This window comes from Myotis davidii, unplaced genomic scaffold (genome assembly GCF_000327345.1).
Source record: "Myotis davidii unplaced genomic scaffold, ASM32734v1 scaffold173, whole genome shotgun sequence".
In the NCBI taxonomy this organism is placed as follows: Eukaryota; Metazoa; Chordata; class Mammalia; order Chiroptera; family Vespertilionidae; genus Myotis; species Myotis davidii.
This window is the reverse complement of record NW_006286303.1, coordinates 1,836,236-1,848,874: the sequence shown is the minus strand read 5'-3', so window position 1 is coordinate 1,848,874 and position 12,639 is coordinate 1,836,236. Positions and strand designations below refer to the sequence as shown.

Sequence of the window (12,639 nt, the reverse complement as noted above, 5' to 3'; positions counted from 1 at the left end):
CAAATATCAACAGTACAACGATTGAAATTTCTTTTGAGACCCAAATTTTTTAAACTTAAACTGTATAGGTAGGTACATTGTTATTAACTTAATTAGGGCACTCCTAAGGCTTAGGAAGAGCCACACTCAAGGGGCCAAAGAGCCGCATGTGGCTCGCGAGCCGCAGTTTGCCGACCACGGCTCTAGCTCATTTGTAGCAGGAAGGGATGAATTGGGCTTCTTCTTCCCACCCCACTCCACCCTATTCTCTATCCTTAGAGGCTGTTGCATGAACCCTCAGAAAGGAGGTTGCAGGGACACGGGTCACTGGTTCTACAGAGCATAAACTGGAACATGGAAACCTGTTCCCCTAACCCAGCCGTGGGCAAACTATGGCCCGCGGGCTGAATCCGGCCCATTTGAAATGAATAAAATTAAAACTAAAAAAAAAGACCGTACCCTTTTATGTAATGATGTTTACTTTGAATTTATATTAGTTCACACAAACACTCCATCCATGCTTTTGTTCTGGCCCTCTGGTCCAGTTTAAGAACCTATGTGGCCCTCCAGTCAAAAAGTTTGCCCACCCCTGGCCTAACCCCATCATATCTGATACACACATTGGTTTAGCCTTTTCTTCCCTACCCTAGAAATCTCACTAAATATGTACTTTTCCAAGCATCTACTTAAAGAGAACAGAGTGTAGTGAAGTATTTGATGTTTTGATTTATGGAAAATAATAATGATTGTAAAATTACCTCGTTTACACATTTTTTGTCTTTTGAGTATTGTTTGAATTTAATCTATTTTCTTGTCTTTTTAATGCAACCTTTTTTTTAGTGCTTGACTTTGATGAAATACTTGTAGGGTGGAGAAATTCTTCATCCGGCAATAATAAAACGATGCCATATCTGTTTTCATTTTTTTTCCTTTCTCCCCATATTTCTTCAATAACTTATGTAGCAATGGTAGAGGTCTGTGATTTGTCCCACGAGGATCTCACATAATTTTGGTATTTCTGCCCATGTTGTAATTGAAAGGGTTTCTCCAGACTGAACATGGAGAAGACACTTGGGTTGTGATTATATAGAGTTAGCACAGAGAAAGAGTACTACCCTGCCCCTAAGTGTGATTGTGAGCCATTTATTAATTTGAATAGAAGGCTATGCTTTTAAAATATTAAACTCAGTAAGTGCTAATTTGCTAAGTTGATTAGGGAGCATGTTGATATATCAGCTTCAGCCCCAGAAAGCAATTAGTAAGGATGTTTTGAGCATATTGTTGTATGTAATCAGATTTTTAAAAATCCATTCATCAATTTCCAAGAATATAACTGTATAACTGGAAAGACTTGTGGCTGAGAAATTTGAATCTGGTTTTGGAGTGGGTTCGGGTGGGACAAGAAAAGGAAGAGACAAAGAGGAAAGGAATTTCTCCGGGGGCTGGAGTAGAATAGGATTTGGAATACAGTGTGGAGTGATAGAGAGAGCAGGGCTATGTGATGGTCCAAACTTGGTTTTGAGTTGGGGCTCTGCCACTTAACTTTCTAATGTACCCTACTTTCCCTCTGCCTGCATTGTCTCTTCTGAGAAACACAGGTATAAATCCCAAGCTGTGGGAAGGAGAAGAGGCAGTAGATTTTATAGAAGTACCTGGCACAGTGTTGCTCTTAATTAAATATTAATGCATTATCAGTTTCTTAATGTAGATGTACTTGAAAAAAAATCATACTTTTATGTTATAACAACCCAGGTAGAGTTCTTTGATTCTAATAATTCTTACACTTCATGAATTTCCAGCTCTATTCCAAAATAGGACATAAAACTATATTGAGCAAACCAGACTATAGAAAAACTTGGAGAGGATTTCAAGACAAGTATTTTATACATAATGATTGTGAGAGATACTTTTGTCCAATATTGTCTATAAAGTTTGAATATTTTTTTCCATTGTGTGGTTTGAATTTATAACCTTGAAAACCTGAAAATGTAGTGTAGCAATCAGAGGAAACATTTATTCCTTCAAAATTAACCTAAATTAGCTGAAAGAATGGCAGAGGATATCATTTATGATTCAGGAATTAGAAAAAGCTGATGCTTTGCATAGCCAAATTCATTCGGATGATTTTCCATTCTCACCTGAAAAATCCGTTTTCAATTGGTACATAGAACAGTTGGACTCTATTTTTTATTCTGAATCTGTAGAAACTAAAGGGCACTAGATACTATTTTGGTCATGTCATGTAGGACTTCAAAATATTTAACCAAATAGCACCAAAAATAATGATAAAATCCCATAATTAATTTTTGAAAACAATCAGAAAATTAAAAATTCTTTCATAAGTCCACTGACTTGATATAACCATTAAGATTTGTTATATTTATATGTTTGTATGCAACAGGGTTTTATTTATACATATAACTCATTCTGTCTCCCTCTCTCATTTTCTTTCTCTCTTACCCTCTCTTTCTCAATGAAAGTAGACACCCTAGGGCCGTGGCCGGCAAACTGCGGCTAGCGAGCCACAGTGGCTCTTTGGCCCCTTGAGTGTGGCTCTTCCTAAGCCTTAGGAGTACCCTAATTAAGTTAATAACAATGTACCTACCTATATAGTTTAAGTTAAAAAAATTTGGCTCTCAAAAGAACTTTCAATCGTTGTACTGTTGATATTTGGCTCTGTTGACTAATGAGTTTGCTGACCACTGCCCTAGGGTATGCTAGAGTAAGAAGAGGTCAGCCTTCGCTTCTTGTAGACCTGTATTCAAATCTGGGCTCTCCCATTGGATAGCTTAGCCTATGGCTTTCCAGGACTTGGTTTTTTCCATCTATCAATTAGGGGTTATAAGCTTTCTCTTTCAGCATTGTAAGAGTAGATATTTGTTCTATTATTAAATAAAGTGTATGCTAAAGTACCTAGGGCAGTTCTTGGCACATAGTAAGTATCCTATAAATGGTAGCTATAAAAATAATATTGGCAACTATTTTATTGTCTTATTTTTCAAGCTCTTCTAATATTACTATTATATAGTTATATCTAAGGGCTATTTTATTTAACCATTTCTTATTTTTAAAATTGTTATAACTAATGTAAATAGCACTTCTTTTGTATGTAGCCATTCACCTCACTAAGAAGAACTCTCAAATGGAAATTGCAGGGTTAAATTGAAGAATAATTTTTTAAAAATCTACATTGCTAAGTGCTTTCTAAGAGTTGTGTCAGTTCACAGTGTGTCATCCAGTCTGTCACTTTTCCCACACTTGCAAAATTATTTATTCCAAATTAGTTTTGCTATTTTTCTTTCAATAGGATGGAGATACTTTATTTTTTGAAGCAGCTTTATTGCCGTTTTGCTATTTGTAATAAGTGAAAGTGATTCCTTAATTACTAGTTTAACTAAATGTTTTTCCTTCTATATTTTTATGTTCTCTTTTTCCTGTTACCTTAATTCATTTTACTATATAGACATTTAAAAATGTTTTATGTATTCAGATTTGTCTTTTATGATTTTTTTCTTCTGTTGCTTCTAAAAAACCGAGAATACTGCCCCCACCCCACCCTGTAGATGTTTGATGGGAGTCAGTTCTGTTGTTTAGTTAAAAACATGGTTTGTTACTATGCTGTCCTTGGTTCATCTGTACTATATGATAGATGAGATGACCAGAGTTTATTTTTCAAATGCAGCATTTTTTTTATTGAGCATTGAGGCTGTCTGTGCCTTCTTGATTTATGTCACCTTCTTACCAAATAAACACTTATATTGAGTCTGGGTATGGGCTGTTTAGTCCTATAAATACTTTTTAACCTAATAAGCATCAAGACTAATACTAGAAGATTTATAAGATGGTGATAGGTCTTGAAATAAGAGAATTGCTGAAGAGGTAGAGACGGGTAAATAAACATTTCACATGTGTGTCCTTTCTTCCTTCATGACAGTGATTCTACAAGAGCAAAGTAAATGTCAAATGGCTAGTTTAACTCCTCTTCCTTGTTATTGCCAGTTCATGTTGGAAATCAGTCAGTTATAGTTATGTTTGTAATCCAAGGACGAAGTTGTGTTTTTTGTTGGGTAGTTGTAGATAACGGTTTCTTTCTGTTTTATTTCATTACGATTAGATAAAGGATTCATTAATATCATCCCTGTGGCGAATACTACAATATTTGTAAACGATGGAGAAAACGTAGACCTGACTGTTGAATACGAGGCTTACCCGAAACCTGAACACCAACAGTGGATATATATGAACAAGACCTTCACTGATAAGTGGGAGAATTATCCCAAGACTGAGAATGAAAGCAATATCAGGTGAGAAAGGGGCCTTGCTCTGGGGATTTCCATTTCCCCTCTTCCACTGGCTTATCCGGTCCTATTACTGTGACCCAGGAATGTATGACAGGCCATCTGGCAAAGAAGGAACACCCGGGGTGCTTCCTGAAGTCTTCATCCCAACATTTCATTTTGCCCTGTGTTTAGAGCACAGAATAAAAGCCCGTGCCTCAGTTTTCTCATTTGTAAAACAGAGCATTGTTCTTCCCAGGAGTTCTGAGGATACATCAAAGCAGCAACTTCTATGTACAGGACCCACTTCAGAGAAAGGGGAAAGTTAGCACCTTTAATCATTTTTTTTTAAACTATAAGAAACTAAGAATCATTGAGTAGCTCTGGGCTGGGCAGTGAACCTGAGCTCTCTTACATCATATCTCTCGTTTGATTCTCAAAGCAACTATAACAGAAATAGCAGCAGTAGTAACGTTATATGTAAGCTGCATGCGCCTTTTTCTACCTTATGCTGTTCTAAGTACCTTTCATACGTTAACTCAATAATTTTAGTCCTCACAAACCTATGAGTAGGCACTCTTACTTCCCTCATTTCTAGAGAAGAAAAAACTGGGTTAAGTAATTTGACTCAGATCAAAGGGCCAGTAAGAGGTAAGTGCCTAGGTAGTTTGTGTATTTATCCAGTCAGGAGCTCTGTTGGCTGTTGTAAGAAAGGGGTGAGAGATACTGCTGTTCTGGCCCAAGGCTTAAGGGTTGGAGGGAAGAGGATGGATTTGGGAGGTGTTCAGGCTACTTCCTTACCAACACTGGGTGACTGAGGGGATAGGAGAGAGAGGAAGGAGCTGAAGAAGCCCTGTAGGATCCGTCAGCCAGGTTGGAGGGTGAGAGGCATTCTTATTCAAGGAGATGAGGGGGCTAAGGGCTAGGGGTTTCTTGAACTTGCAGTTGACCGTGGCATTGAGAGGTGATGTTCAGGTGGGAAGTATCTAGGTCAGGTTCCCTAGAAGCAGAGCCTGGGCAGGGGTTCTTAAGCAAGGGCTGCAATAAGGGAGACAGAGACCCACCAGGGAGAGGGGGAGCAGGGTGGGAGGGGAAAGGAGGAACGAGCGGATGTGGGTGAGGTGAAGCTGAGGCACACATTGACTGGAGCTCCAGGGTGCTCTGGAGCTGGGCTTTTGTCCGGGGCCAGTCACTCATGGGCTGTAGACATGGAAGGCAGTCAATTTTCAAGGGTGTCTAACTGCCCAAGGGCAAGTCAGGGGAGAAGGTTGCAGGTGTGCGGGTCCTTATACCTGCACCTACGCAGGGGAGATGGTGGCATAAAAATACTCTGTAGAGGAGGCATAGGCCAGGGAAGTCTGGTCTAGAGGGAAAGGTCTGAGAGTGAGCAAACAGCAAGCAGTTCAGTGCAAGAGTGGATTGCCCAGGGAGCATGTGCAGCGTGAGAGGAGTCTGAACACACCACTGCTCCTGTCCAGGTGGTTGTGTGGGTCCAGGGCTGCCAGGGCGCCCCATCTACACTGGAGCCTATGTCAGTGACTCCCCCAACAGTCCTATGTGCTCAGCCGACACAGCCATATCTGGCGGCCCTGCAGTACAACAGAAGCTTGAACAGCAAATATGCAAAGGACGCCCAGAAGAAGTGGGGTAGGAGGAACACTGGGAGATTGTGGTGTTGCAAGAAGGAAGGTGAGGGTAACCGCATTGACCTTGCCTCCAGGGCCCTGCAGCCACTGCATGAAGACAGCCTGCCCCTCTGGGGTTTATCCGGGCCAGTCTCCTTAAAGCAAAGCAGGGCAGGCTCGTGTAGGACATTGGTGGGAAGGTGGCCATGAGGACAGCTCAGGAGGCGGGAGAGGTTGTCGTGCCTGTGGGATTGCCTTTATGCTGAGAAAGCCTCTGTATTCTCACACAGCAGGCACTTGTCCCAAATTAAATATGTGTGTGTGTTTGTACTCCTTAATGTGGATCTTGTTAATACTGAGCTAAGTGAGCTGTTTCTCCCCAGATAGACACTGGAAAGACATCACCTCGGGGCGGCAGCCCACAGTGACTGACTGACTGTCCTCTCTTTGTAGATATGTAAGTGAACTTCACCTAACCAGATTGAAAGGGACCGAAGGCGGCACTTACACGTTTCTAGTGTCCAATTCTGATGTCAATTCTTCGGTGACATTTAATGTTTACGTGAACAGTGAGTACAGCTAATAGCTCCTTATCTTTCTATATTTTTATTGTTTCGAGCTGTGGCTCGTGTTTGTAACAGCTGCAGAACCGAGCTCACTGTGTACTATGTAAATAATGTTTCATGATAATTTTGACCTTAACAAAGACCCTGTGGTTTAGTGGTTGGGTGAAGGTTGGGCGAATGTGTACGAAAACCCAATTCCTTGTCCTACATTTCACTGACCCCGGGACCCTGTTGCTCAAATTCTGAGTGCTGCCTTTGACGTGAGCAGAGGAACCAAAGAAGTTAAAAATAACAGTTCTTTGGCCCCAGCCAGTTACTCAGTGGTTAGAGCATCGGCCCACAGACTGAAGGGTCTTGGCTTCAATTCTTATCAAGGGCACATACCTTGGTTGCAGGCTCCATCCCCAGCCCCGGGTCAGGGCGAATGCACAAGACAACCAATACATGTCTCTCTCACATTGTTGTTTCTCTGTCTTTCCCACTCCCTTCCACTCTCTCTAAAAAAAAAAAAATAATAATAATAACAGTTCTTTTGAGGGAACATTGTTGGTTGTTGAAATGAGGATTCAGAGGTTAAATAGGAGCTGGACTAACATGATGTCTTTGTTATGATGCTTTCTGCTTTGGGGTTGTGACATTTTTTGTGTTGGGATTGTCTTCCACTAAGATGATGCAATATTGATCCAGCCCAGTGGGTCCTCACTGAGAACCACGTGGGTACGGTGGGAGAGGGGAGCATGATGTGGACGTGGGAGCCTGAACTCCTGCATCTTGCCCTGCTGTGGGCTGCACCCCCTGTAGCAGAAGTGTCTCTGCACAGAGGTTGAAGCCAAGGGAACGCATCACTAGCTGGTTTTTTCCAAGTGCAGGGCTTCCTCCTGGCTCTCTGCGGCTTGTCTACAAATCCAGGTACCTGCCACACCACACCAGCCAGGGGCCCAGAGGATGGGAGGCCTGCAAAGACATGGAATTGTAAGGGGGTGGCCCACAAAATGAGCCATCCTGGGTTTGGGGGGTGATGAGACAACCTGGAACATTCCCTAGAGAACAACTTAGTAACTGCTGAGCACTTTGTGTGTGTCGGGCTGCAGGATGGGAGCCAGTTCCTTGCCCTCAAGGAGCTGGATGAAGTGTTTTTTAATGTCCCTTTCTCATTGGTGCTCAGTGGTGTCGGGGCTCGGTGGCTTGATCCCTGTACAAATGGCAGCAAACAGCTAGTGAGTAATCCTTGGGGCGTTTCTGATGGCTGCTCTGGAGTCTTTTGACTATGCCAGTGTTTCCAAAATTGTGTTTTCTGAACAAGATACGTGTTTAGATAAAGAGTCACATCTGTGCACTTAAACACTTTTCTTAATTATAGGCCTTCCCTGAATCCTTAATATGCTAAGGTGTGTTATGACTTCTCAGGAGGGGGCTGTGGGAGGGAGCTGATATCCCAAACTTGTTTGACCATAGAATTTCCTTTTCCAAGGGAATCGTGTTAAGTAATATCTCAGTTCTTTGGAACAGTTTTGATTACTATGGTATCTCATTAGCCCACAATTCAAATTCTTCCCAATTAATTCAGATGTTAATCAGAGGAGCTGAGTGTAGTGTAGTACACACGAGCACAATTATCTGCTTCTGAAAAATCTTAATATTCAAGTAACTGAACAGACGATTGCAGGCAAATCAGTATCCTTGCGGTCATAATACGCATACTTTCCACCAAAACTTTATTTTGGGTGCTTTGGTGAGTTAATTAACACATCCATCGCCTCACATATTTACCCGCTTTGTTTTGTTTTTTGTGTGTGTATTACATTTTAGTTTGGTGAATACATTTAAGTTCTGTCTTCGCAAACTTCAGTTATGCACTACAGTGTGATCAACTATAGGCACCACATTATGCATTAGATCCTCAGGCCTTATGCATCCTAGAACGGAGAGTTTGGATCCTTTTGCCAACCTCTCCCTATTCCCCCACCCCCATCCCCTGGCAACCACTTTTCTGCTCTGTTTTTGTGAATTTAACTTTTTTTTTTAAAGATGACACATTAAGTAATGCCATGCACTATGTGTCTTTCTCCATATGGCTTATTTCACTTAGCATAATACCTCCAGTTTCATTTATCTTGTCATAAAAGACAGGATCTTCTACTCTTTTAAGGGTGAATATTATTCCATTGTGTACATATACCACATCTCCTTGATCCACTTACCCATTGACGGTCACAGGTTGTTTTTATACCTTGGGTATTGTGAATAGCTGCAAGATAATGGTTTTGTTTCCTTGATATACCCCTAAGTGGGATTGTGGGATTCTATCTATGGTAGTGCTGTTTTTAATTTCTTGAGTAATGTCCATACTGTGTTCCATAGCGGCTGCACCAATGTACATTCCCACCATAGTGTACAAGCATTCCTTCTTCTCCATATCCGTGACAGCGTTTATCTCATCTTTTAGATAATAGCCATTTTAACAGGTGATCTCATTGTGGTTTTGATCTGGTAGCATTTCCAGATATGTATTATGAATTTTGGCAGGTGATGTCTAGGCAATCTAGATTATAAATAGACCTCTCTCCAATCTTAAAGGTCTATCTTTTAATCGCAAACCTACCAGTCAAGTGAGAGGGCTGTGGTACTCGGGCGGTGGTGACAGGCACACAGGCAGGACAAGTAAGGCATAAGACCTAAAGGGCTCCTTGCATTTCTGGGCTTACACAGAACATGTGAAATGTTCAGCTAGATTGGATAGCCAGCTGACTGCTGAACTGCACCAAATTAACTCTCAGAACTCACCAATTTCACTCTGTTTATGGCAGTTTTAACAAGGGTTTGAAACAATTTAAGGAAATGCTAAATAATGTTTTATTTCTAAGTCACTGCATTATATAATTTGCATGCTGTCCAGTATGAGCGATTATTCACAGATAATACAGTATACCCAACTCAAAGTAATAAATCACCCCGAATGAGGCCTCTTGATGAGAAAGTTTCCCTTTGACCGCATTTGCAGAATCTGGGCTGCCTTATATGGATTATCGGTCATAGTGAATTTCAGTTATGGGTGGCTAGACTGTCCTCCTTCTGGGGAGAAGCCACTGTAAGCCTAACGCCTTGCAAATAAAGCACATGCCCAGCCTGCCATCTGGCAAAGGTGAGGACAGACCTGTCAAGCCGGCCATGCAGATAGATGGCTCTGGACTGCTTGCCAGCCACCATCTGGGTCACCCACCTGGTTGGAGGTCTCAGGGACCTTTTGTTACCAACCCTTCTGGGTCAGGGACCAAACTGAGGTCCTTCTGCTCAGCGGCCTTCGCACCAGTGGATTAAGAACGGACTTCGATAAAGCAGAGCAGAAACTTCTATTTTTTTGATCAAGGGGTGGAGAAGGGTGAGCTCACACTCTGATGGCACCTTCTCTGGACGGGGAAGGAGCCTTCTGTATGTATAGGCTGTGGTGTGGAGTGATTAAATCCTTTAGGCCCGTGTAATTAGTCTTCTGTCGCACCCGGCCCTTGTGCACACGTTGTTTTGCACACTGTGCCCTGGCACCACCTTGGTCTTTGCCTTCATCACCTTGATCTTTGCCCTCATCACCTTGATCTTTGTGCTCAACACTTTAATCTTTGTGCTCAGCACCTTGGTCTTTGTGCTCTGCCCTTTTTATTTTGTGGTCAGGAGTCTTTTTCAGTTCCTGTACACAGGGATAGCTCGTGACACAGTTTAGGTATTGAGAAACATTAGGGTCTTTTGGATGACAGCCTGGTGACACTTTTCCCAGGTTAAAATAATAAAGGTGGGGTTGCCTTTAAGGACTACTCGTTTTGGGGGCTTTGAGGGGGCTGTGCCTTTCTAGATTCTCACGAACTGAGTGAAGTTACTAGAACTTTGCCTCTTTGGAAGGTGGAAATGTTTTCCTACCTGTTAACCTCCCAGCCTTTCTATTTCCATTTTTTTAAAAAATATTTTATTGATTTTTTACAGAGAGGAAGGAAAAGGGGATAGAGAGTTAGAAACATCGATGAGAGAGAAACATCGATCAGCTGCCTCCTGCACACCTCCTACTGGGGATGTGCCCGCAACCAAGGTACATGCCCTTGACCGGAATCGAATCTGGGACCTTTCAGTCCCCAGGCCAACGCTCTATCCACTGAGCCAAACCGGTTAGGGCTACTTGCATTGGGTTAGAGGGTAAAAGCTTTAAGACTTGCTGCTGACACACTTACCTACTGAGTTTTGCTGGAGAGGCTTTGCTTTCTTAGTGTATCTCCCTCTTTAGGTGGCTTCTAGCAGACCTACTCCTGTATGAAACTACTGGAATTCTTACACATTAAGTAAAGCTAGTGCTAAGTACAACTCCTTTTTGGTTTATTTACTGTCCTTTGAGCATTTGCTGTAGGGCTACCACAGTAACTGGAATGTAGTTTGGTTTGTGCAAACATTTGTATACTTGTGTTTTTAAATTAAACATTTTTAAATTATAAAAATGTTATGTGAAGAATAGAAAATAAGCAGAAATAAAAATCAAGCCAGTCTTAAAATATCCCCATTGCAGTATATTTTTTGAGACCATGAAAAGAATTTTTTTTTTTACAAAAGTGAGGTTCTATCTCTTTGTAACTTTGTGTTCTGGTGCTGAACCATAAATGTGTTTTAGGCATCTTTCCACATCATAAACTACTTTTCTACAGCATCATTGTGGGATCTCATTGCATGGATAGCTTGTCATCTCTAACCCATGTCTGATGCAGTTTTGAGACATTGTGCAGTGGGAGCGGGGACTCTGAAAGGATGTGACTGAGTCTGAAAAGGAAACCCATCTGACAATTAAAGTTTATAATTATCTTGTTGAATCTCAAATGAGCGACCCTGCCTAAGTGCCCAGAAGTCGATAAGGTTATCACCTGTCAAGATCTCCCATGCGGCTGTGTCTGTAACATGTGTCCTGCAAGGTGCACTGTGCTCGTGTGCAGGACAGCTCTAAATTAAGGAGTACTTTTCAGAGCTTCTTAAGGGGGCAGTTAATCTGTGTACAAATAACTGTTTGTCTTCCTACATTAATGTTTTTGCATGTTCACTGATGGTAACTGACAGTATCTGAACTCTGTTTTTATTTTCTGTTCCTGAACTTGAAATGAGTTTTTGTCCTTAAGTTGCTTGGGACTTATGGGTGTTGTTTTTGACGTGACACTTTAATATCTCCTCCTTATGAAGAGGATCTCTGAGGATGCAAGAATTGCTATAGACATTTAAATTGGAGAAAAGGGGATCTTGTGGCAGCCTACTTTTAAATTAGAATTTGGTTCTCTTCTCTTCTGAAAAAAATTTGAGTAAATGTGGCTCTGAACTAAAGAGTCTCATCCTCCCCCTCCCCCATCCTCCCACCTTGAACCCCTCCAGTGTTGATATCATTATTTTTATTTCATGGGTCGTAACAAAGTTTGTCTAGTAGGGTATGTTGCTAATCTGGAGGATCTATTTAAAGACTATACCTGTTAGAAAATCATTAGATCCTCTGTTGGTGTGATCTGGTTTTTTTTTTTTTTTTCATGTTTATGGTGAAAAAGAGCGATAAATGGGTTTAGGTATGTAACCCTGTCAGTTTATGTTACAATAGACCCTGAACTTGGGACCTGTTTTTCTTTTATATTAGTGGAACTTCTGTATGGAATTTTTTTCCAGTTGAGCCACATGTGTTTTTACATAAAATTAGACTCCTTCATTTACAAATGTAAACAGAGTCACCTATGAGTTAGTGGAAATTTATATAAATCTAAGAATAGGTACATTATCTTTCCATGGGCATTGTGTCAACCCTTCTTTTCCACTTCTGGATTATGTGGTAAAATGAAGTTGTCATTTTTAGAGTTGTATTGTAATGTGTGCTCACATCTCCCCTCCCTGTACCTGGGACACACAACCATGGTGCTCCTGCACCGTGATTCTGGCTGAGGGGGGCCCTCTCCAAGTACTTTCATGATTTTTTTGGATTTGTTTTAACTATCCTATCTAATAAAAGAGAAACATGGTAATTGGCGTACGACCGCTACTCTTCCCATTGGCTAATCAGGGGCGATATGCAAATTAACTGCCAGCCAAGATGGCGGCCGGCAGCCAGGCAGCTTAAACTGAACATGAGGCTTGCTTGCTTCAGTGATAGAGGACTGCAACGTTCCCCGCCTGCCACTGCAGGCCTCTGAGCCT

At 41.5% G+C, this 12,639-nt stretch overlaps 1 protein-coding gene across 4 annotated transcripts in view; it reads left to right on the top strand.

Annotated features, from left to right (window-relative positions):
- The window catches only part of KIT (KIT proto-oncogene receptor tyrosine kinase), an 83,830-nt gene that overhangs the window by 48,030 nt on the left and 23,161 nt on the right, over positions 1-12,639 (top strand). For all 4 annotated transcript variants that reach the window (XM_006757805.2, XM_006757803.2, XM_006757804.2 and 1 more), the window contains exons 6-7: positions 4,094-4,283; positions 6,335-6,450. In XM_006757805.2, the coding sequence (XP_006757868.1) occupies positions 4,094-4,283; positions 6,335-6,450 (306 nt within the window). The remainder of the gene's footprint in view (positions 1-4,093; positions 4,284-6,334; positions 6,451-12,639) is intronic.